At 34.6% G+C, this 24,992-nt stretch overlaps 1 protein-coding gene across 6 annotated transcripts in view; it reads left to right on the forward strand.

The window, feature by feature from the left end:
- The window catches only part of LOC143236929 (aryl hydrocarbon receptor nuclear translocator homolog), a 145,614-nt gene that overhangs the window by 83,705 nt on the left and 36,917 nt on the right, over nucleotides 1-24,992 (forward strand). For all 6 annotated transcript variants that reach the window (XM_076475618.1, XM_076475620.1, XM_076475622.1 and 3 more), the window contains one exon: nucleotides 17,656-17,813. In XM_076475618.1, the coding sequence (XP_076331733.1) occupies nucleotides 17,656-17,813 (158 nt within the window). The remainder of the gene's footprint in view (nucleotides 1-17,655; nucleotides 17,814-24,992) is intronic.

A 24,992-nucleotide genomic window follows, 5' to 3' on the forward strand; every position in this document is an offset into this window, starting at 1 on the left:
CTGTAACAACGTGATGAGGCTCTAAAACCGTTTTAATATAATGTACTTAACCTCTGTATACTACAGAACAACAGATTACTTTTGAGGCAATTCTTTTACACAGTTTCCTACACGTGACAAAAATTTATTCAGAGCTGTCACGTGCGTCATCCAACTATCTGTTCTGATGAAATTATTTCTGAAAAGTGCATCAGTTGACACTGAAGAAAGAGATATTAAAACAGTAACAGCCTTGCAGGTATGAGTTCAGAATTAAATGTTCTGTTTTCAAATCAATATTTTACATATCCTGTTGCATAGATAACTGATTCAAACTAATGTATTCTTGAAAATAAGTAAATTGTCTAGTGCAACGTTTTCGCTGTATAAGCAACGTATCATCTCGAAGAGGGAAGAGAAAAACTAAACTACCTGCATTGTATCATCACGTCATGTTGTTGTTTGTTCCAGGGCACGTTTCCAGAACTATATAGTAAGTCAAAAAAGTAAGATCTCACCGAAACTTAACGTTATAAAATTCTGGTTAAATCGTTCAATCTTCAGAAGTCATTATATCGAAACATTAAAAAGGTGCACTCGGACGACCAAAAACGTGGTTCTTTATCTTCAGTTACAAATTTATGAGTTTTTCATTGTTATTTTTAAAAAAAACGTTATTACATTTAACGGCTCATACAAGTAAGAGTTTTTAGATGTTTTATATGACTCACAAATCTGTTGTTCTAGCATAAGAATTTAATTGTTTCTGTGTAACATAATTATCTTTAAATACTTGTTAACATGAGTTTACAGAATACTGTTTTGATATTGTTTTTTATTGGCTACTAAATGTCGTGCATTGTTCTAGAAATACATACTGCGCTTGTTTACTAATAATTGATATTAAAGTGTAAGTTAAACACTGATTTTTATACCAGTTATTAGTTGCACTAATGTGTTTGATTTTGGATTTCGCACAAAGCCACACGAGGGCTGTGCGCTAGCCATCCCTAATTTAGGAGTAAAATATTAGAGGAAAGGAAGCTAGTCATCACCACCCACCGCTAATTCTTGGGCTACTCTTTTACCAACGAATAGTGGGATTGACTGTAACATTGTAATGCCTTCCACAGCTTAAAGGGGGAGCATGTTTGGTAGGACGGGATTTGAACCTGCATCCCTCCGATTGCAAGTCGAGCGCACTAATCAATTGGCCATGCCGGTCCACACTAACTTGAGACTTATGTAGGCGCTAATAGTACAAAATCATTTGAGTTTTAACCTGTTCAGTGCCGTAGACGAGATAACTCGTCCAAGCCGATCGGTAACACAGTGCCACGGACGAGTTAATTCGTTCTCAATAATACCTAAATTCAACGCTAGGTATCAGCACCATACATGCATTTGACCTACTTACAAATTGTTTCACTTTCGATCCAAAATGGCGTCACGAAAGTTACAAAATGAAGAAGCATTAGAGTTGTATTGTAGCAGCTGAAATACTTGACAGTCAACAGGTTAACCTTCACTCTATTGAACTATTGAATCCCAATCTGTTTATAACTTCTGCCTGTCATATGAATTCACACTTCGAAAAACAAATGCAGATATTTAGTGCTTGGACTGTGGCACCTTAATTTCTCTGAAATGAATAGAAAACTGAACTTCAAACTTAGCACCCAAAATTACAAAATGTACCAGGAATGTGTCTTGCAGTTGATCTCAGATCCGTAAGACGTATTAGTCATATGTAGAAAAATAATCTCATCAAGATTCTTTGTATCACACAAAAATGTCAAATAAGCGCGCATTTTGTGTATGACATTGTCTCATGAAGTATTTACATACATTTAATTGTAGTTATGTTTTCTTCAATAAACTTTGAAAGCAAACTATTTTAGTTTTGATATACGATGTTTTTCATGCAAGCCGGGATTCGTGGAAATGGAGTAAAAAGAAACATATCTTGCTTGTTGGAGATAAATTACAGTTTTTAAATATGCATGGAAGAGAGAAGGATTTCGTTTCGTGAAGCAAAAAAAAAGTCAAAGATAATGCTATCCTTGTATTAGCATAGATTAGAATTAAGGTCAGGTAACCTGAGAAATAAAGGGTTTTTTAGATAGTACAGAAATCAAGTCAGACCGGTTGTTTCTTGAACTTTTATGTACATCAGGGAATGATTCATTCGTTTCGTACATCTATTTAGAAGACGTTTCACTTTATTTGTTTTCAGTCTTTCCACATCTGTTTTAAGAGCTCAGGAAGCATTGACGCATGTTTACTGGTCATCGAGGTATATGTCTTTCTGTTGAGTTTCTGGAATTAGTTTCCAAGAATAATTTTACTGTACGTAATTGCTTATTACTTAGATATCTGCGGTCGTAAAAGAAGTTAAAACACAATTAAGAAAATTCTGTAGCCCTTCTGAAAACGCTTGAATTATCGGGTTTACATTAACACTGTTAAGTTAGTGAGCAGTTCTTGTTGGGTTGGTATAATATTTATAATGTATGCGTATTTAAGAATGTAAATTATCTATATTCTATTTGTTATTTATATAGAAAGGATGTATCGAGTGAAAATAGTGTTCGCAGTAATTTGTCATGATCAGTTGTTACTTCGCTTTATATGAAAATTATTAAACATGAACCATAGGATTTGTAGGAACTTCGAATTAAGTCTAGAAAATTACCTTGATGTTACTTAATGATAGATTCAATCTACTGGGAGAAACTGCTTATGAAAGCAAGTACATGGTGAATAAAGTGTTTACATTAATATTGTTTATGATAAACCATGAGTTTACATGTATAATTACTTAAATCCATGCAGGTTGTGACAATAGCAAACAGTTTTATAATATGAATATTACACGCACGTGTCTTCTCTTGCAGTAATATTATTGATTGTTTTAACTTTAAAATATCAATAATACATATACACACATACATATTAATGTATTATACAGAAATACGTCTCGCCACACACGATATGTGCGAACATGATATTGCATCTACTCGTTATAATTCGCTGCTTCTAATTTGAATGTTTCTATCTTACGCACAGTCTAACAAGCACAACTTGGTAGATAAACAGCTCAGTATTTTATGCGGATTAGTTCTTCCTGTTATGCATAGTAATGGAAGATACATTTAAATTGTTTCACTAGTTTTCCTTTATTTTTTTCCTGTCTTCTAACAGTAGCAATTGTTGACTCAGACATCTTAGGTTTCAATAAGTTGTTTACACAGATGTTGAACAATATTGGAGCTGAAATACCAACTTCAGTAATAAGTTGCACGGTCGCCCACAGGGGCCCGTTTGTGTAACCTATTTTTGTCACTTTATTTTGAAATTAATTATTTTTTTCGTTAGGAACAACCTGCAGCATAGTGCATATACTAACGGTAACTTCAGGCGTGAAACCTATGTATACTAATAGTTAGATGAGGCTTAGAAAAGCAACCAGATCTGACTGACGGTGAATCGTCAGTGCTATTTATTAACTTCGGATTTTAAAATTTCGTCCGACGTAAGGAAATACAATTTTAGTTTATTATTGTTAAAAAACCGTAATGGCAAACCATTAAACAGTTCTGTCAGACTTGGATAAGCAGAAGTGGTCTGTGATAAGTGTAACAGAAACAAAATAACAGTTGTTGATTGAAAAAAAAAACACTTTTCTGATGAGAAAAGAACAAGCATCCAATGAAAATCATTGAAATTAAATGAACATATCACGTAATTTGAACCATAAAAGTTTGTAGTGGAAAAGAACTCTTCGTAAGTCCATACGTAATGGTATGATCAATGGAAAACATTTGTTTTTCTCTGAACGTTTCACAGTGCTCAGCAGCTTATATTTTATGTTGAAGGACTTGGTGTTCGTGAAAATTTCAATTTTCCTAGACCGTTTCTCAATGAAAAATAAATAAGAATAAATAGAAGGCAGTTCTCACTTCTGTTTTGTTTTTGTTGTTATGTAAAAAAAATACTCGCAGGTGAAAGTTTTGAAAGGCATCTGATTTCGTAAGAACATGAGTGAATTTTCTAGGTAAACTCGGCTCAAGTATAGTAGCGGGAAAGAATAATATTTCGACCGTTATTTGCTTGTAAATACATGCGGAACACCCTGTACGTTCCCAGCAGAACGAGGGAAGTTAAAAGAAATGAATTCAGAGGACTGTTATACAAGATCTTTTATAAGCAGTAAAGACATAAAATATTTCGATTTAGTACACCGAACTGACTGGTATAAAAGCTTTATTGTGTAGGGTGTGTGGTGTGATGAAACATCAAACCGAAGTATCAATGTTTTGGAGAATTATGATACGACACTATTTTTTTTTCTCTCTTCTTCCTTTACTGGCTGGAAACATGGTATTAGTCATGTCTGTGTTTGTAGAATTAGCTGTATGTAAAATTTTGCAATATAGTATAAAGTGCATTTAACTCTGTGACGAGTATTTTAAAAACTCGTTTGCGTATCATTTAATATGTTAACATTTGATTTTTGAAATTCTATGGGTGAATATATTACTATAAAATAATTATCGTAAAGGATCACCAACACATAGGTGAGTATATTACTCTAAAATAATTAGCACAAAGACTTCAAAGGAATCAGATAGAGTTCAAAAGACGGACAATTTTGAATAGCTGACCATTCATTTAGAGGAGTGAAAAGGAACCCTTTGTTTTCGTTAGAAAAGTATAAATGTGAAGAACATGACACTGCCAAAAGTTTCAGGTGATCAGTAGGGTGTTAAAGGTTATAAATCAGAACTGTCCTGTAAGTTTCAGGTGATCAGTAGGGTGTTAAAGTTTATAAATCAGAACTGTCCTGTAAGTTTCAGGTGATCAGTAGGGTGTTAAAGTTTATAAATCAGAACTGTCCTGTAAGTTTCAGGTGATCCGTAGGGTGTTAAAGTTTATAAATCAGAACTGTCCTGTAAGTTTCAGGTGATCAGTAGGGTGTTAAAGTTTATAAATCAGAACTGTCCTGTAAGTTTCAGGTGATCAGTAGGGTGTTAAAGTTTATAAATCAGAACTGTCCTGTAAGTTTCAGGTGATCAGTAGGGTGTTAAAGTTTATAAATCAGAACTGTCCTGTAAGTTTCAGGTGATCAGGTGTAGTAGGGTGTTAAAGTTTATAAATCAGAACTGTCCTGTAAGTTTCAGGTGATCAGTAGGGTGTTAAAGTTTATAAATCAGAACTGTCCTGTAAGTTTCAGGTGATCAGTAGGGTGTTAAAGTTTATAAATCAGAACTGTCCTGTAAGTAACTTTCGGGTGAAACGAGTTAAGTGACAATTTATATAATGAGTACATAAGAGTATGTATTCACAGTTAAAACCGGAAATAGATGAAGAGCGTGTCACGTGCACGATTTCCGCCATCACATTATAGAGTTGTATGAAATAAAATGAAAACATTAAAGGACTGCATTTTATAAATTATTTAGCTCGACTGTTACACGACCACAGATATCATAATGGGAAGCAGTTTAGTTACTATTCGCTACTAAAAACGTTAACTTTAAACACGATTAGTCTTTACCAAAAGTTTAGTTTGGTGAAATAATGTTTGCTAATATAATAAGGAATTTTTCCAATAAGGTAAAATTACCATAGTTTATAGAGGTATCCGATTAAGTAGAGCCCACACAAATTTGGGAGGTACGCCTTCATACTTAACTTCTATTAGCAAGCCTTTCATGTGGAAGATAGAGAAAACTTTATGCAGAGGTGGGTACTAAATGCCCAGCAACTAAACTATCAACCATTCATACACGTGCATCGTATTAAATGGAATGAGGATTTAAAAAAATGAGTCTTATTTGTCCGCTCATAAGCGTCTTTATATAAATCGTACATAATTGAATGAATCCACATACTGTTTAATAAGCACTGTTTGGTGATAGTGTTTGATTAGCTTCTTTGTAGCGGCGCCTTGATCAACAACAGTAAAAGTGATAAGTGTCGTATTGGGTAATACTGCACTGACGTCACTCCAACAGCCTTCCAACCAATAGTTGAAATTTCATAATATGCAATTTATGATACCAGAACGACTTCTAAAGTTTTATTTAAAAATAAAAACCCATTTATAAAGAAATTTGTAGAATACGTGGTAAAAGACGTATTTGTACGAGTTCTTCAAACGGTTAACAGTAAAAACCCACTATAAATACACGTTATGGAAAAAAATAATAAACACTAATAATACATATTACTGATGAAAATAACACTACGCTGCTGAAAATTTGGAAGTACAATATATTACACTACGTTGGACCAGTGTTTCAGGAAATCGTAGAAATATCTGCATCCCCCCCCTCCCCGAAGTTACTCAGAAATTCCGAAATAAAGCCAAATATTTCTAAAGAATTGCTTTGTTACGTTTATTTTGGAATTTTTAGCATTTCTTTATAATCTTTGCTGGGCCGTGTATGACCTAGTTGTTAGCATGCTCAGGTTATGGATCTGAAAGTTCATGGTTCACGTTTTGTTGCCGTAAAACTTGTTCTGAATTTTAGGGCCATTATTTTTTTAAAATATAAGTGTGGTTTAAGACATTTATTTAAAATTACGCTAGGACTATCGTCGCTATCTGTCACTAATTCTGAAGTGAAAAACTAAGGAAAGGCGGCTAGTCGAAAGCACCCACCGCCTACTTTTAGGATCCTTTAATCAAATAGTGAAATTTGATTCACTTTTGTTACACACTCACAGAACGAAGTGCGGAAAGCGAATTTTTATCGAAGTCTAGACGCGAAACCTAAACTATCACATCCACAGTCCAAAACGTTAAAGCAATTCCTGGTCTTAAGTGTAAGAGTAGCTTAAGAGCGCGTGGTGGATGCTGTTAACCAGCTGCGCTCTATTTTGGTAATTTAAAATGAGGGACAGCTGTGCACAGGTTGGTATTTGTGTAATTTTAGCTAGAGTACATTGTGTTTAAATGCAAAACTGTTCTCACAGTTCTATATATATAAGGGTCATCTTCAATATATCTTCTCATGCTTTGCTTTTTAACAAATAAATATATTCTTATATTGTATATTAGAGCGCTTGATCTAGTTAGTTGTTCTTTGCACAAAGAAATTTTTTTTATTTATTTACTAGAGGAATTGGGTATAGCCTTATTTACATATAGTTGAGGATTTCTGTCGCAGTATATTCGTCAACGTTGAAATTTTAATACAACACAAACTATATGTAGGCTTAATTGTTTCGTTCATTTACGTAGTTCACAACCGAAGTTTTGTTTTTCGTTTTATGTTCGTGAAACACTGGTCTTGTTTAATAGTATTAGGCAGGTTTTATATAATTTACTGGACTCACGAGTAACAGCTTTTTATATATAAGCTATTCAGTGTAACAGACCCATTTGCACGCCTTTATTGATGGGGTGTGGTTAAACTGAATCCTAGTAATGAATATTTGGACCTGTTACTTCGTCTTGTTGTGTGCTCTTTATTATTCACATTAAATGATATTTTGAGGTTTTTGATTTTCTTTGTGTTCATGGAATTTTCTTGTAATAATTGTAAATTGGTTAGTGATTCCGTAGTGTATAAAGACATGTCTAAACCGGTTCTTTCTCAAATAAGAAGTTAGCGTTCTTTGCTGTGTAGAGCCTGTCTAGTGGCTGTAACTTTTATCCCATCTATATATTTATACCTTTCGACCCATTGCATGCAGGAAAACATAATGTTTGTGTGCGTTCTGCTGGAGTTGGTGCATGAATATTGAACATACCAAGGTAACTACCTAATCTATCATGCAAACGTTGAGCGGGCAGCACGAATCCTTTCTATTCAGACAGAAAGACTACAGTAAAAGAAGCGCGACCGATGGAAAGCTTGCATGTGCTTAATCGTCATGTAGGGAACGCTGTGTTCGGGCCAATTTAGTGTGCACACACCAGCGATTATGGTTTGATTGACAACGTCATTAGGTAGCCAAATGTGTGCAGTCAGACATGACGCTGGTCGGTCAGGTGTGTGTATGTCGTAGTCATGGATGTATATTTATATCAGCGCGTCTTGTACCTTTGCATGTTGGTGAAGTGCGATTGGGTTGGGTTTTATGGCACATTGGCCTGAGTGTTTTTTCCCTTCCTCTCATGTGACTTCCTCTCTGTGTCTGAAACTGAAATACATGGAAATCGATTATTGGTGCACTTACGCGGGTACAGTTGTGTAAACATGCAGTAACTGTTAACACAGTCGAGTTGTTATATGGTTGTTCGTCTTGTGTATAACGTATCTACTGTCATATAGTGTTGTCTACAATAATGTAATAAAGCATATAATTCTGTGGCTGTTAAAACTCGCACACTTGCATATAAATAACTAATCTAAAATGATGTCTTAATTGTGTTTTGTTTTGCCGGTGCTTTGCTACCTGTGAACTGTTATAACAGTCGCAGAGCTACCAGGGTATGGTATGACAAACTTCAAGAAATAAACAACGATACTGTATGTTAAAGCTTAGCATACCGTTCACGTACGTTCAATTAAATGTACACATATGTACAGAAACATTTACATTCAATACTCGTGTAACGTTTTAGACTATATATTGTCGTTTTGTTACCTATAAGATATCATGACGTTAGACCATAATTAATCCTGCTCTTGTCCAACAGTCATTAACATGTACAATTATTTATAGACGTTTTCTTGTGGACAAAGTGTACAATGGGAGATCGCGGAATGTTGACGAAGTGAAAGTTTACAACACAGACGTGTTTACCAGTCTTGATGGACAGTCAGATACGTGACAAAAACTCTGCAGAAGTGTAACAGACATATTACGGGATTGTGTGAACACGTGCGGGTTAACTTGAATTAACTTTCCCAAAATTCCATGTCATGTCTAAAGTACCGTTAAATAAATTATCAATTTTGAACTGCACAAGTACTTTTGGCCACTGTGGAATATATATATCAGGCTTAAAAGGTTCGTATAGGTTAAGTCCTAATGTTCATTTTTATTTGTTCAAAATATACTCTGCTTCTACTGCTATGCAAAAGCTTCTGTATTATGCAATTTAACAAATAAAACAAAACGACTTTTCAGTAATGTAATCAGAGGTGTCGCTGGGTTCGTATAAGATTCGAAGCTCAGGCCCAGAATTTTCAGCATTTCAGTATGATGTCGATCATGGTTTTCTGTTGTGTTTTTTAAGACTCTATCTGGGGATTCTCTCCGCCGGTCCATTGTGCTAGCGCCTAGCGGCACCTCTGGTTCGTATAGTTTTTGTAGTGATTGTGTGTTGGGTTTTCTAAGAGACGAAAGTATCTTGTGGTGTATTAGTGTGTAACGATAAAGTTCAGCAACATTAAAAACAAATTGACAAAATATAGCTATGGCAAAAACTTGCTAGTTTTATAGAATGTTTCAGTAATAATTCGGGAACATTTACTGGAAAATTTTGATGTTATCACGAATTGAAACAAACACGGCGCAGCATTTTCAGTCCGTGGACTTCAAAACACTACGGGCAGATAGACAGAAATATGTAATCAGATTCATGATGACGAGAAACCCACTTGAAGTAAAAATGTTATCTAAAAGTCTTGTTAATCTGAAACAAGAAAGTCGAAATGCTGTTCTCTGCTCTATTAGTAAAGATGTTAATTTCTATTATACCAGCCGTCCTGAGATGCATATAATTAGATTGTGCTTGTATGAACCTTTTCATGTGTGTTCAAAAAATCGTATCTAGTGTTTTGCATCTATTTCCCGAGTAGTAAAGCGATGTGGGACGCCACTTATATGGTTTGACATACACTTTTACTTGCTGCAATTGCAAAACATAAATTTATTTTTGCTTATTGATTGCTATTATTTGTATTATCCAGAAACTCGGGCACTCCCATAAACGAAAGCTTGGGTTGCGATAGCTATACAACATAGCTGTATTCACGCTTTGTATGAAACCTCGTCAATTTCTATATCCAAGTGTATGTTCTTGAAAAAAGTATTGTACTGGAACGTGCTCCATCAAGAATTGTTGTCTGTTCCGAAAAGAAATCGCTCGCACAACTATTTCGAGATACATAGTCTTCGAAATGCGATCAAAAGGAATTGTCATTCAATGTCTTACGTTATTACAGGGGAGACGCCTTTTATCCAGAAACACTCGGTATGGTCCTGAAGTTAGAGTTTCGGTCGTTTGAACGTCAAGAGATGAAAAGTGTTGAGATCAGCACCTTTACTTTTTATAACCAATCTTCCTGGTGGTTAAGAAAAAAGCATGGTCTGCAATCAAGTATACAAGTACAATAAGCATAGATTACATTCTACATATTATATCCTACAATACATTCGAGTATATTAGTGTAATAAGTTTAGATTACGTTGCACATATTATACCATACAATACATTCAAGAAAATTAGTAAGCCTAATCAGTAAGCCTAGATTGCATTGTATATATTATACCATACAATACATTCAAGTGTACAAATACATTAAGCCTAAATTACGTTGCATATATTATACCATACGATACAAAATGCTCATGCTTTTCCTGTGAAAAAATAACCGGCTTTAGTTTTTACTTTTAAGCTTTATGAGAAAGTATTTTTAAGAGTAGTTTTTATTATAAAATTCAGTGAGAATGTCAGAATGATGTAATTAACGATCTGTCTTTTCCACCCCCAATCACAGGTGGATAAGCAGTAAACTGATATCTTACAACACTTAAATTCAGGTTCGAGGTTTGCTATAGGCAAAGCTTGGACAGTCTATTGTTCAGACTTTAATTGAATGATAAGCAGACAAACAAGTAATTGATTTCTGTCTTTCTAGCTGTTTGTGTTGGTGTATGTGTGTTTATGAACATGATAGAAAGAAAATATTGAAATCACAAAAAAAATTGTACTGATATTGTATAGTCATAATATTAGGAAAATCTGCATTTCTCTTTACGTATTAGACATTTTGAAACTGTCTTTGTGTAAAGAGACTAGCAAAAATTATGAAGATTTGGTGTGGGTAAAATGTGGGGCTTAGAATATCCGAACTGTGAATTATAGAAATTATGGTTTTTGTGTCCCGTTGCCACAAACAGGTTTGTTTACTTGTTTTTTGAATTTCACGCAAATCTACACAATGCCTATCTGCGCTAACGGCCCCTAATTTAGCAGTGTAAGACTAGAGGAAAGGCAGCTGGTCATCACCACCCACCCGCCAACTCTTGAGCTACTCTTTCACCAACGAATTGTGGGATTGACCGTCACATTATAACGCCCTCACGGCTGAAAGGGCGAGCATGTTTGATTTGAAGTAGATTCGAACCCTCGACCTTCAAATTACGAGTCGAGCCCCTAACCACTTTGCCATGCCCGAGACCAAAAAGAGGTACTCCTTACTTTGGAAGTGTTGTTTTATAAAAGTGATGGTCAAACCCCACACTTCGTTCAAATAAGAATAGCCCGAAAGTTGGCGATGAGCGCTTTCACTAGTTGCCTTCAATCTATAGAAGACTATCGGTTCAAACATAGGATTATCTAAGCGCAAGTAGTCTTTTGTGTAGGTTTGTGCGAAAATTCCAAACAGTAAGATTAAATTTCAAAAATCAAGATTAATAGCAGTATTTGTAATTTTGTCACTTCAGGGTAGCGGGTTCGAATCTCCGTCGCACCAAACACGCTCGCCCTTTCAGCCGTAAGGGAGTTATAATGTGACGGTCAATCCCACTATTCGTTGGTAAAAGAGTAGCCCAAGAGTTGGCAGTGGGTGGTGATGACTAGCTGCCTTCCCTCTAATCTTACACTGCTAAATTAGGGACGGTAGCGCAGATAGCCCTCGTGTAGCCTTGCGCGAAATTCAAAAACAAACAAACTTGTCACTTGATTATAATTTGCTTAATCGAAATATTGCAGTTTTTATTCGCAGCATAGCGACTCTTGGAACAGCTTCGACTTTTTCAGGTATAAACTTTTAGCTAATAGCATTGTCATTTATTCATTTGAAATCTAATTACACTTTTTTTTTTTACTAAGTAGATCAAACTCTTTCGATTGATCTATTTATCTACACCCAAAGTTTCATAGATTAATTAACCCTAAGCCTGCGTAGAAGAATTACAAATTTAGGGTACGTTGTTAGAGACTCTGATGACTAATAAAGTTAAATCACGCAACTCCACACTTGATGTTGCTGGTGCACAAAAGTATAGCTAATGAAAAAAGAGAGGAAAAAAACGTCTAAGATTAATTTACTCCAGTCCTGCATTAAAAAATTCAAATGCCGCGACTATTATGAATTACTCTTGTTCCGTTTGGAGAAACAGATTGGTAAAAGCAGTATATTGACAAACATTACTTATGCAGATTACAATTTTTAGTATTAAATTACATACCTGAGGAACTTTGGAAGACTGTAAAAATCCACTCTCTTGACCTTTCACACTTCCAGTCATTTAAGCTTGTTGTTTAAACTTGTGTTTCTAATAATAGCGAATAACTCGGCTATGTTGATTAAACCATTTATAGGAGCGAAGAATGAAATACATGAAAAATTAGATTTATACATGTATCTATCTATCTATTCGTAGTTACAGAAAGGGGGACCATGATCTTTCAATGTTTATTTTAACAGTACTATACTGAAATGAAACGTTCAGAATGTATGTATTCGACAGCGAAACGGATATTCTTTATAGGCCGCGTATTTTATTTTACCCACCATCATTCCCAAAGTTGAACAAAAAAATGGGGCCTGGCTAACTAATGAATAAATATTCGCTGTTCAATTCTTATCAATGTCATAAGTGTAGCAACCAGTTTGGTCACCAAATTTGATTTCATTCCTTTTAGTCGCTGTATTCTTTTCTGGCCGCGCCTCTTTTTTTCATACCTGTTTTTTTTTTATTAGATATCACGACTTTTTGTTAATACCCACCAACAAATCACACCGAGTAAGAAAGTGACACTAGGCAGTAAAATAACATTAGCTTTAGGATCGCAACCCTGTTATTCGGAACAGAATTTAAAAAAAAATCTTTGAAATATCTGGTTGGTGGTAGTTTTCTCTCTAAAACAGTGGTAATAGTTACCTTTGTGGGAACGCCATGGAATTCAGATTAACAGTTTTTTGTCATCATCTTCATGTAGTTGGTACAGCCATATTTAGTGTCATTATTTAGACTAATTACTGAAGCTAATATCACGTTACGCTAAACGATCTTTAATTCGGATAATTTCGTAAAAGGTGGTGAATTTTTTTAAACTTGAGCTACAAAATGCTTATCAGGTTTGCTAGGCCTAACCAATACTTGTGTATATGCATGTCGTTTCACCTTATAATTTTGCTGCACTACGTCAACTTTAACACGAATAACAAAAAACTAAAAAAAGGTCCACTTATACTCTCATATGAACCTGCAGTAAAAGTGTTAAACCGATAACTCACGTGACGTTTTCGTAGACGTGCGCAAAAAACTTTGTGCATTTGGCTTATGTCTACACCAAATGAGACTCCTGATTATAGGTTATAAAGATCTATCAGCGTACCAAATTTGAAAAAAAAAAAAAAATCTATAAAAGTATGTTTTTGTATCAAATAAAGTTTCCGTACTTTTGGTACGAAGAAGAAGAAAAAAAGGAAACTCGATCAAAATTTGAGATTTTATACCTCGGGTATTTTCTGACGGATTGCTTTGAAATTTGGTGTCTGAAATAAGAGTCCAGTAGCACACATCCACTGAAAATATGTACAAATTTGAATAATCACAATTCAAGCTGCAAAAGGTGAAAAATCACTAAACAATCACTCTTCTTCATGGTACACGATGGTCCCTACGGATTTACAACGTTAAAATCAGGGGTTCGATTTCCCTCGGTGGACTCCGCAGATAGCTCGATGTGGCTTTGCTATAAGAAAACACGTACACATAGTACACAATGTCTAATGCAGACTGGTTTCTTTGGCCACAAAATACACGGTACATACAAATTTTTAAGTATTACTGTTTATATGCGCATTTTTGCGTTTTTACCGTTACCTACTTCTTGTAGATTGATCTCCACAATATTTGGTATGGAGGTCCATGGGGAGATAGATACAATTTTTTAGTTTTGCTATTTGTACGGACCTTTTTACGTTTTTTATCACTGCTTCGACACCTGTTGATGGGTCTTCAACAAAGTTTACGTGTCTTGTTGGGTCTGCGGGGAGATACATTCAAATTTTCACTTTTGCGGCCTTTATGGGCGTTTTTTTGCCACTGTTTTACCTTCCGCTAATGCATCTTTACCAAATTTGACACGCAAGTTTGTTGGGTTATGGAGAGATACATTCAAACATTCAGTTTTACATGTTATGTTTTGCTGTTTTTATGGGCGATTTTTTTGTGTTTTTTACAATTAAATATAAGGAAAGCAACTTTCTATGCCTTAGAATAATCTTTCGTGAATTATGATTTAACATAATTTCTGTACAAGGGAATGGTACTCCAACTAGTATAAAATATGTACATGTATGCTCAGTGATGGTATCAGTTACTGTTTATCTCACAGTCGTTATTAAGATTATTAGTTAATTTCCAAAGGTAGTATTTATTTCACGTCAGCACGTTTTCTACAATAAATTTTCCGGAAGTTTTGAATATTATATATTTTCAAATCACCTGTTTAAAATGGTAAAGTCGCGTAGTAATAAAAACTTTTCACCACAGCAACAGTACGTATGGTCTAAACGCGTTTTACAAGTTGACAAAGCATGATTATAATTATGCTTGTTCTCAGGCGTTGGTATTAGGCCTGTTATATGTTTAAGCATTATGTTCTTTATTTAGTCCTATAGAGATTTTCGAGAATTAGAATAGTATGTAATAATAGTATTCCAACTTCTCTGTATTCACCATATCCGCTTCTGAAGATGCGTTTCGGTCAATCTAAAGCTCTTCGGGCTAGCTTGGGTACAACAAATGCAATAGTGGCTCAAACACTGTTTTTTTATATTAGCCAACAGTTTTCAGACTTTAGTAATCTGAAGACCTCTTGTAATTCAAAGTATTTTCACGAACCTTTAAACCTATTGATGTTCTTGTTTTGAAACAACAAACTACTATATTTGAAAAGATGTATTTCAGATTTGTTTTAATTTAGGTAAATTTAATTTTACGAAATATGTTTCTTTATTTTAAAAATATTCGTATGAAATTTTGGACGTGAATTGCTGGCCCAGTGGAGTAACCTCGCGCCCCCTATTTAAAAAAAAACAATCATAATAAGCTAGTTGTTACTACAACTCTTGTAGTTTGTTGTGAAAGCCATTTACACACTGGCGAATCACGATTGTAACTGTATTTGTCATAAGACATAAATATTAGCCCATTTGTTTTAATTAGGAACGCCCTGCGCAATTAACCCGTTTTGCGTCATTTCTCTTAATTCTTTGGGCGTTAATTTTTCCATTCCTTTTGGTTAATTAATTAGTATTGCACTCATTGTACTTTACTTTTTTTTAAGAAAATATTTTTTTATAATTATATGATGCGTCGAGTAACTTTCGACCTTCCTCTGGTTCGGATCGTAATGATAATTTTAAGATTCATTGTTTGTGTTGTGAATTGACATAGTAGTACTTGCACAAAGTCAGTTATGTAAACTTAAGCGACCTTCAGGATTGGAAATAGTTTTAGCACCAGGTGGTCAAAATACAGTAAAAAAACGTATGTGTGTGTTTTTTTAGGTGAAGACTTCAGTACCAGAACTAGATATTGAAAATAAAAACTGTAAAGAAAATTGATATAAAACGGGTGTTTTCGTTGTAAGTGTAAAATCTTAGAATGAGGCAGTGAAATCGGGGTGTCTGTAATGTTTAGCTCCAGATGTAGCTACGTTTCGTAATGTTTTGGGTATGTATTTTACGGCGTTATGTATATTTTGTTATTAAATATATACTCTCAAAAAGTATTGATTGAGCAATCAATTTTACTAGCTAAGAACATTTTAGTGACACTAACTGTAGATAATTACATAATTTTTTAACATTTACATTATTAAATATTAAATTACAACAAGCAGGGCCCGACATGGCCAGGTGGTTAAGACATTCGACTCGTAATCTGAGGGTCGCGGGTTCGAATCCCCGTCGCACCAAACATTCTCGCCATTTTAGCCGTGGGGCGTTATAATGTGACGGTCAATCCCACTATTCGTTGTTAAAGGTATAGCCCAAGAGTTGACAGTGGGTGGTGATGACTAGCTGCCTTACCTCTAGTCTTACACTGCTAAATTAGGGACGGCTAGCGTAGATAGCCCTCGAGTAGCGTTGCGCGAAAGTCAAAAGATATACAAAATACAATAAGCAGAAAACATTTGTTTACTGTTGCAGCCGTAACCCTTATCATTCGAATTTAGCTTATTCTAATCAGACGTTAACATTTGCTTTATACGTGTAGTAAATGTTGGTATGATCTGTTGGAGTTTCTGCATATTTAGGTTCAGCTCCTGTACATGGTAAAATTATTCTCAGTATGCTAATATCTTGTGGATTTCATGTTGGTTTATTTAAAAATAATTAATTCTATCTCGTCTTGAAAGTGGTTTTCTAAATTTTTTTGTCGGGCGCCGTTGTTTTGTATCGTAATAATTGTTTGATGAGTGATTTATCTTCTAGGTAGAACTTTTCAGGAATTGTTGCCACGTGTTTAAATACACAAATAACTCACTTCTAAAAACTGGGATTCGATAGTCACTATAAGGACATCACAGATAACTCGTTGTGTAGCTTTGTGCTAAATAACCAGTAAACAAACAAATGGTATTAATACTGCTATAACTGTTAGTTATTTCAGCAGTAGTTATACCCTGTTGTACAGCATGTTAAGTTCGTAGGTTTAAATCACGCGATTTGAGAAACCTGTGACAGCATAACAATCAAGAATTTTCTCATGTAAGTGCGTGTATGTTGGCTTGTGTTAAGATTATAATAGTATTACAGGCGTCCACGATGGTTAGGAAGCGAATTTAAGTTTTTTAACGTTAAAATTCGGTGTTCAATACCTGCTATGTGTATAGCGTAAATCGGCCATTGCGTAGCTTTATGTAATGATAAACAACAGTAGGTAGGTAAGATAAGAACATGCCTAAAGTGGCAAGTTTCCTGTTACTTTAAATAAAATCGAATATCTCTCAATCACGTCCAATCTATTTGGCTCCGTTTACTGATTTCCAACCTTTGTTATAAATAGAAACACCGCAAGATAATTTTAGGGATAGAAGAAACTGGTCTTTAAAGAAGTACTTTATGCCTTTGTAGTTATTTAAATATGCATGAAAGTAAGATTCGTCTTAATGTAAGTAATTTGAAGTAAGACATTGGTGGGCCTGTTAAAGTCTACATCAAGTTATATTTGTTTATGTAATTTCATTTAAATATGCTACTCTTTTATTTTGTGAGGTCTTTATAATGTCACGGTCAATCCCACTATTTAGTGGTAAAGAGTAGCTTAAGATTTGGCAGTGGGTGGTGTTAACCAACTGCCTTTTCTCTAGTCTGTCAGATAGCTCTCAAGTAATTTTGCGTGAAATTGAAAACAAATTTGTTTTAACAGTACACAGTGTATATATATGTATATATATATATAATTATTATTATTGAAAACTTTTGAATGAAAAACAAATTATTTTGCTTGGATCATTTGCAGAGAAAACCACAGTGAGATAGAGAGACGTAGGAGGAACAAGATGACCGCCTACATCACAGAGCTCTCGGACATGGTGCCCACGTGCAGCGCTCTTGCGCGAAAACCCGACAAGTTAACGATTCTTCGTATGGCAGTGGCTCATATGAAAACTTTAAGAGGTGAGACTTATTTTCATTTCAGAAGTTCAAAAGTGCTGTAAAGTTTAAGATTCGTTATTGAAGCCTGTTTGAAGTGTTATACAAAACTGTTTCTATTAGTCTATCCTGATACTGACATACGGTATCTAATAAGCTTTTACTATATACCTTGTACGGTTTGTTCTAATATGTGGTTATCGTTGAATTAAAGACACTTTTTTTTCGGATACAGTCGGAAACAAAACAACATAGGATTTTTTTTTGTTTTGTATGTGTTTTCAATAGATTATTTTGTGACTAAGCTCAAAAGAAAGATTCCAGGTGTCCTATATTATCAGAAGTCAAATATTTAAAGTAATTTTTTTTTCAGGGTTCTTGATATTTCACGAGAAAACGTTAATTTTCGGGTATTGATGTGAGATAATATGCACACTTAATTTCGAATGTAATTTCAGTTTCTATAAAATCTTATTCTGTTTTGTACCCTTCTAAAAGAGTGTCACGTCGCCACTCCTCCTAACTACTTTCCTTTGTGAGGAGGATTCATACTTCGTCAAAACGAAGTCGCGATGTTCGCAGACTAATTGTACATTTTGGGCATCCAGGCACATTTCGTTTCCTATATCAAGCTTAGCAGCTGTTCACTTGGAGTCTTACTGTAAGTCTTCTAGCGTCTCGGCGTTAAGTCTGAAGTCTTAAAACGTTAAAGATCGGGCTTTAATATCAGTGGTTTGGTTGGTACAGCACATATAGTCCATTTTGTGCCTTTATACTTACCAACAAAGATGCGTATAAATATAACTTTACGTCATATAAATGATAGTCATTCAGCCGATCCGTGGTTAAAAATTAGGGTTTGGAGAAGATGGCCGTAGTAGTTGTGTAGCCCAAGAGTTGGCTCTTCGCTAAATTGCCTTTCCTTTAGCTTGGGTCAAGCGGTTAGGGCGCTAGACACGTAATCTGAGGGTCGCAGGTTCGAATCTCCGTCACATCAAACATGCTTGCCTTTTCAGCAGTGCCAGCATTATAAAGTTACAATCAATCCCACTATTCGTTAGTAAGAGAATAGCCCAAGAGTTGGCGATGGGTGATGACGACTAGCCGCCTTCCCTCTTGTCTTACACCGCTAAATTAGGGACGGCTAGCGCACATAGCCTTTGTGTAGCTTTGCGCGCAATTCAAAACGGAACAAACCCAAGAGTTGGCGACAAGTGGTGATGACTAGCTGCTTTCCCTGTAGTCTTGCACTGCTAAATTAGGGACGGCTAGTGCAGATAAGTCCTCGTGTAGCTTTGCGCGAAATTAAAAAAATAATCCCTCTCGCTTATCAGCTGAAACTTAGAGACGGCTAATTCATACCTTTCTTTTGTAGTTTTGCCCAAGTATTTAAAAACAAACACGTGACGGTGATAAGTTGTTATTTACAAATTATGTCCATGGTTGATGCACAAACAAAAGAAAAACATTAAATTTATTGAATATTAATCTCTTTTTCTCTACAAATGCTAATAAACCTGTAAAGCTTCATCGCCACCTACTAGGTTTTATATCTTAATTACGTGAAACTTTGCACATGAAAATAGCTTACGAGCTAACGTTTTCTGTATTATAGTGAGCCGAAAGAAGTAATTAATATATACTCTTTGTTCCTTAGTTGTATCAAATTTTTGAAATTTTCTACTTGTTGACCTATGTGGATATAACTGCTTAAAATATTATGGGCTAATAAACCTCGAAAAGGCGCTAAAGTTAGGAAATTCATAAACAAATGTCATTAATTTCTCGTTACACGTTCATTATCCACTCTTGTAAATTTAGTAGATTTTATTCTAGTTTTATTTGTCAGGAGGCTAAAAAGTTAGCTTTAATAAAAACACGTGCTTTTCAAAGTTGCTTAACGCATAATTTCCAATTTTCTTTAATTAACATCTGAGTGTATCAAAAGTAAATGAAAACTGTTGCAGATTTTTCTGACACTAGGGGCGCTATTTATTCCATTATTATAATAAATCGTAAACGTTATTCATTTATTATTGAAGATCCTCCCGGTGCTTAGAGATTCATTAGAAACTGAATATTTGACTTTATTAAGAATAAATAACGTGGTAAAGGTAATCATAAATTCACCTTTTGACATTTTATAATTTATTACATGACCTAACTAATCTAACTCGTTACACTGCTTGAAGTCAAGGCATGTGTTACAGTATTTGAGGACATGAAAGTTGAGAAACATCGTAATAAGTACTTACTTAAGACAATGGATGCTCACTGATTCATAAAAATAAAAACTCAAGGTCGTCCGTCCATTGTAGTAATTGAATACATCATTATAGGGTACATTCAAAATATTGTGGTGAACTGGGCTTAATTATGTATCGTTACAGACACAGCCCAGACATTCAATTGTTTTATTGTAGCTTTTGTTTAAGTTCCATTATTTAACCGTAGAGATAGTCCAGAACAAAAAAAAATCTCATTTAAATAACGTTAAGCTTGAAAAGTTGCAGTACAATCTTGTTGGGTTTCTTTTTAATGATTTGTGGGTTGAAAGTGAACTTTTTTTTTCCATAGAACCAGTTAGTCTAGTCGTACAGCTTGTAAAGGATAGTAAAATCACCATCATAGAACGAAATAAAGAAAAAGGCATTTGAACAGAGACAGATCATGGATTCTTTGAAATAAGGGTTCAGAACTCGATATTTTAAATTAATGAATTACCAAACGTATAAGTGTTTAATTTGTAGTTATGAAAAGTAGTTCCTAAAGAATATATTATTACTCGTGGTAGTCACCATGTAAGCTTTTCTACGAAACGGATCTTTGTGCGACATACGTGAAATGTGTATTTGCACAACTAAACAAAACATCTTTTTCAGTATCTGTAAAATGCATTTTTACATATGTGTGTGTTGGTTATTCTAAACTCTATTTAGTAGAATAATTAACTGCCTTCTCTCTAATAAGTCACTGCTGAATTATAGACGGCTAGCGTTGATATTTTTATGCGAAATTCACGACAAACCAGAGCCAAGATCGTGTTATCATTCTTTATCCGTGTTCATGAGTTTAGAAAACATTATCCTTGTTTTTTTATCCTTCCTAGTGACACAGCGGCATGTCTGCGGACTTACAACTCTAGAAACTGGGTTTCGATACCCGTGGCGGGCTGAGCACATATAGCCCTTTTTGTACCTTTGTGCTTCATTTCAAGCAAACAAATCTTTCCTTTTTTCCTTTCTTTCTCTCTCTCTGTGCTGTTGTATAGATTAACGTTTGTCCATATTTTCATAATAATCACACCTAATTGAGTGATATCCAGCAAAAAAAAAACTGATTATTAAAAATTATTTGAATGAAAAAGTCTTTCTCACTTTAATTAGACAATGTTTTTGAATTGTACAAGGTTTTTTTTTAAATTACGTTGTATGAAAAGTTCATGTATTCAGTGTGCAATTTAAGATATTTTACATACATTTCAACAAATATTTTAAAACAAGTACTTTTTTACACTTTTTTCTGTGGCATATTACAAAACTTTTAAGTTCAAACTCTTTTTTATGTATAAGAAAAAGGATTGGAAGTGGTAATTTAATTTCTAATGACATGTGAAACCTCTTCGTGAATGTCCGATGGTGTATGTTTTTTTTTTTATTGCGTGTAAATAAAGTTTTTGGTTCTGAATGTTTCGGTAACTAGTTTGCTATTTCTAATTGATTTTGCGTAGCCATTGGCTAGCTTGGCCGAAGTGCGAGTTAAAGGATCCACGCTTCACATCACACTGAGTCGTGAGTGCACTATTGCAGTGACGATCAGACTAGAGTAGTTCAAGAGTTGGCGGTGGGTGCTTACTTCACTTTAGTTTTTCAGTGCAGATAGTCAAATTTACTTTTGTACCATGATGTTGATATTTAACTCGGATAGTAAAGAGTTTATTTGCCATGAAGTAAAGTATTTGGTCCCGCAACGTGCAAACGCGGATTACAACATTGTCGAGAAAACTAGCTTTCTTTCGAGAAAAGAGATTCCCTGCCCTTACAGACACGACATTAAGGATGTGAAGGTCTACTGCATTAGGACGTCAGCTGTTTGTTTTTTTATGAACCATCACGATCATTTACTAGATAGAGTTAGTGAAACTTCTCAGCCTTGCTGTTCTACTTACGTGTAATATTCAGGTGAAACACCCCCTCCCTACCCCGTCGTGATTCATGGAGGGCCCCCGTTTACCGGTCCAGCTCCACCATTATCCCCATTAGTTGTGTAACTTTCTTGGAGTGCAAGGATCCATACCCAAAAGAAACCCAATTAAGACACCTCGACCGTGGTACCTGAGTACGAGTGCCACCTTTCCTGCTGGCTTGTGAGAGGAGATATAAACACTAAGTTTGATCCTAATAGCACTAAACCTATTGAAGGACTTCCGAGAAGAAAGATATTCGCTAACAGGCGTGAGTTATTCTAGGAACATTTGCATCTGTGTCGTTTTAATGAACGAGTATCTTCATAGAGTAAAAAGATAAAACTAGGAATCTTGGCCTTGCTGCCAAGATTTAAAAGTACAATATTGCATGTAGTAGTATTGGAACACAAGTCATCACGCGAAACAAGGTCATAAACCGAAAAGAAATTATATAGAATGTATATTTTACAGAGGAATTTGCTACTTTGCAGACAGATGTTTTTCAATTATTAAAACAAACTTTAATTGCAGTGGATTATAATGTCATCACCGCAACGTTATTATAGTTTTTGCCGAAACTGTACATAAGATAGCTTATGACTTTCTGGTATACTTTTTTCATTAATTGAATATTGTGTAAGAGATTTTTTTTCGAGTATATAACGTGGCTGTAAATCTACTTACACAACTAAGTGGCTCAATTATCGTTTGTTAAGACAGTTACGCTAGGGTTCATTTTAAGAGCTGGGCCTACTTTTATTTTAATGTTAGTATGTATAGGATGGTGTAATAAAACGGATACGTTATAGCGTCCTGGCAGGCATGTGAAGAACCGTTACAAGCGGTCAGGTGTGTAATAAAACAACGTGATTTACCACTGGCTTATACGGACATCGTAAATCTTTTATACTTTTGAAGTAAAACTACAGAAGAGGACGTGAATAAATCATGACAAAGACCTTTCCCCAGAAATGGATATATGTAGGTGCCCTTTCTGCACGCTTCTAATAAAGATCGTAAAGTCCGTATCGTCGCGAGCTAATGGGTTAGTGTACTTCTGTAATGAGTCCTGAGGGAGAAAACACAAGCAGAGTTTAACTTTTCAGTTATAGAAACCTTTACAAAAGAGATTTATCTGAGTGTGTTTGGTTCCTCTTGTGTATCCAAGTCGTTTACAAAAAGCAGAAACCTTTTTCCTGTAGTGTGTTTTAGCAATTTATATTAAGAGCTAGTGTGACCGTCTTCTAATCGATGTCGTAACCATTTTATTTTTTTATTTTTTTTTATTTTTCGTAGGAGTGTGCTGTAATACTTCTGTTTTCTGCTTAATATTTTCTTTTTAGGCGTTTGCAAAGCTCATAGTTCCTGTCAGGAATAGAAAATATTACCGTTTTTATAATAAATTTGTAGAGCTAAAAATATATATTGACCCAATGTATTTTGCATTTTGTACCATGAGCACAAACATAATTTTGAAAACAAATCTTCACGCTGTAACATGTTTCAGTTATAAGTAGACTTAATTTGTTTTTGGGTTCTCTTATCAAACTGTATTTGTGCATAGAGTTTTCGAATTTATAACTATTTTACAAAAGTCAAGATGAAATGTGTTATTGAATAAATATTTACAGCACATTCACATTTAGGATTTTTAGCGCTTTTTTACCATCTTATGTCGACCCCCAGCGGCTCAGCGGTAAGTCTAAAGGCTTATAACGCTAAAATCTGGGTTTCGATATTCGTGGTGTGCACAACTTGGGTAGTCCATTGTGTAGTTTTGTGCTTAAAATAACCATTTAAACAGAAGAGTATATTTTGATATTTGCTATAAACAACAATGCATCAAGTTTGTTCCCTGGTGGGTCTACCCAGAAATTCAAAAATAGTTCTAAAATTCGAAGATGAAATGGTTCTCGTACTGTCGGATATTTTAACCTTGTTAACACCTAACAAGGGTGAGCACACCTGAATAATTACTACACATTATATGCCACTCGAGAATTAATTCACTGTATTGATTTTTATAATAAACATTATTCAAATAATAGTATTAAAAATACGCTAATACCACCACCACTAAGACACAACATACATTGGAACCATTATGGTGGAGTACGTTTAGTTGTTACGTTGTTTCAATGAAATGTACTGGATACCTAGTGTTCGAAACGTAAGAGAAGTGTAAAGGTAAAATAACTATGAAACGTGAAATACATGCTAACACTAATAATTCTAACGTTGAAAAAAAAATCTGCTAAAATCATTCGGTGTCCAACAGATTTTTTTTTCATAATCGTCAAAATTGTGGAGAATATGTTAACATTTTCGCGACATGACAAGAACACATTAACTGTTACTTGTGGTTGTAGAGGGGTAGAAAAAACACAATCTTTTCAATTATTTTTTGATAGAATTAATTAGATTTAAAAAATATGTGATGGAAAGTAAACTACCAAAACGCCACACGTGCCGACTGGTAGCCATGTTGGACACTATAGGCTTAAATTGAAATTTTGCCACTAACTGGTTGTTGAGCTTCAAAAATATTTATATCAGAACAAAGTTTACTTACGTTCTTTCAGATTACTCATTGAGACATTATCATAAATGAATGAGATATTCCAAAGGTACTGATTTCCTTCTACTTGCATTTCTTCAAAAACTGCAACCTCAAAGCTATCAGTAACTGTATAAAATATAAATATATAATAACAGTAACTTCATCAGTACCTTGAAAAGGACAATATATTACAACTGATATTGCAACAAAACAGAAATTTATCCTTACGTTACCAAAACCTGAAAAGTTTTGAAAACTAAATTCAGATAACATCCAAAAGTACATATGCCCTTCAGATACATGTAGATATTACTCATATGAATAATTAACTATTTCATAAGATGTAAAAATGTTAGTTTTAGTTAGTATAACAAACTAAAATAACAGGGAGCATCAGTAACGACTGTTTCAGAAAAAAAAACTGCGTGGTTAGTATCACTGTTCGTGCGTTTCGAAC

Source organism: Tachypleus tridentatus, chromosome 13 (assembly GCF_004210375.1).
Source record: "Tachypleus tridentatus isolate NWPU-2018 chromosome 13, ASM421037v1, whole genome shotgun sequence".
Taxonomy (NCBI): domain Eukaryota; kingdom Metazoa; phylum Arthropoda; class Merostomata; order Xiphosura; family Limulidae; genus Tachypleus; species Tachypleus tridentatus.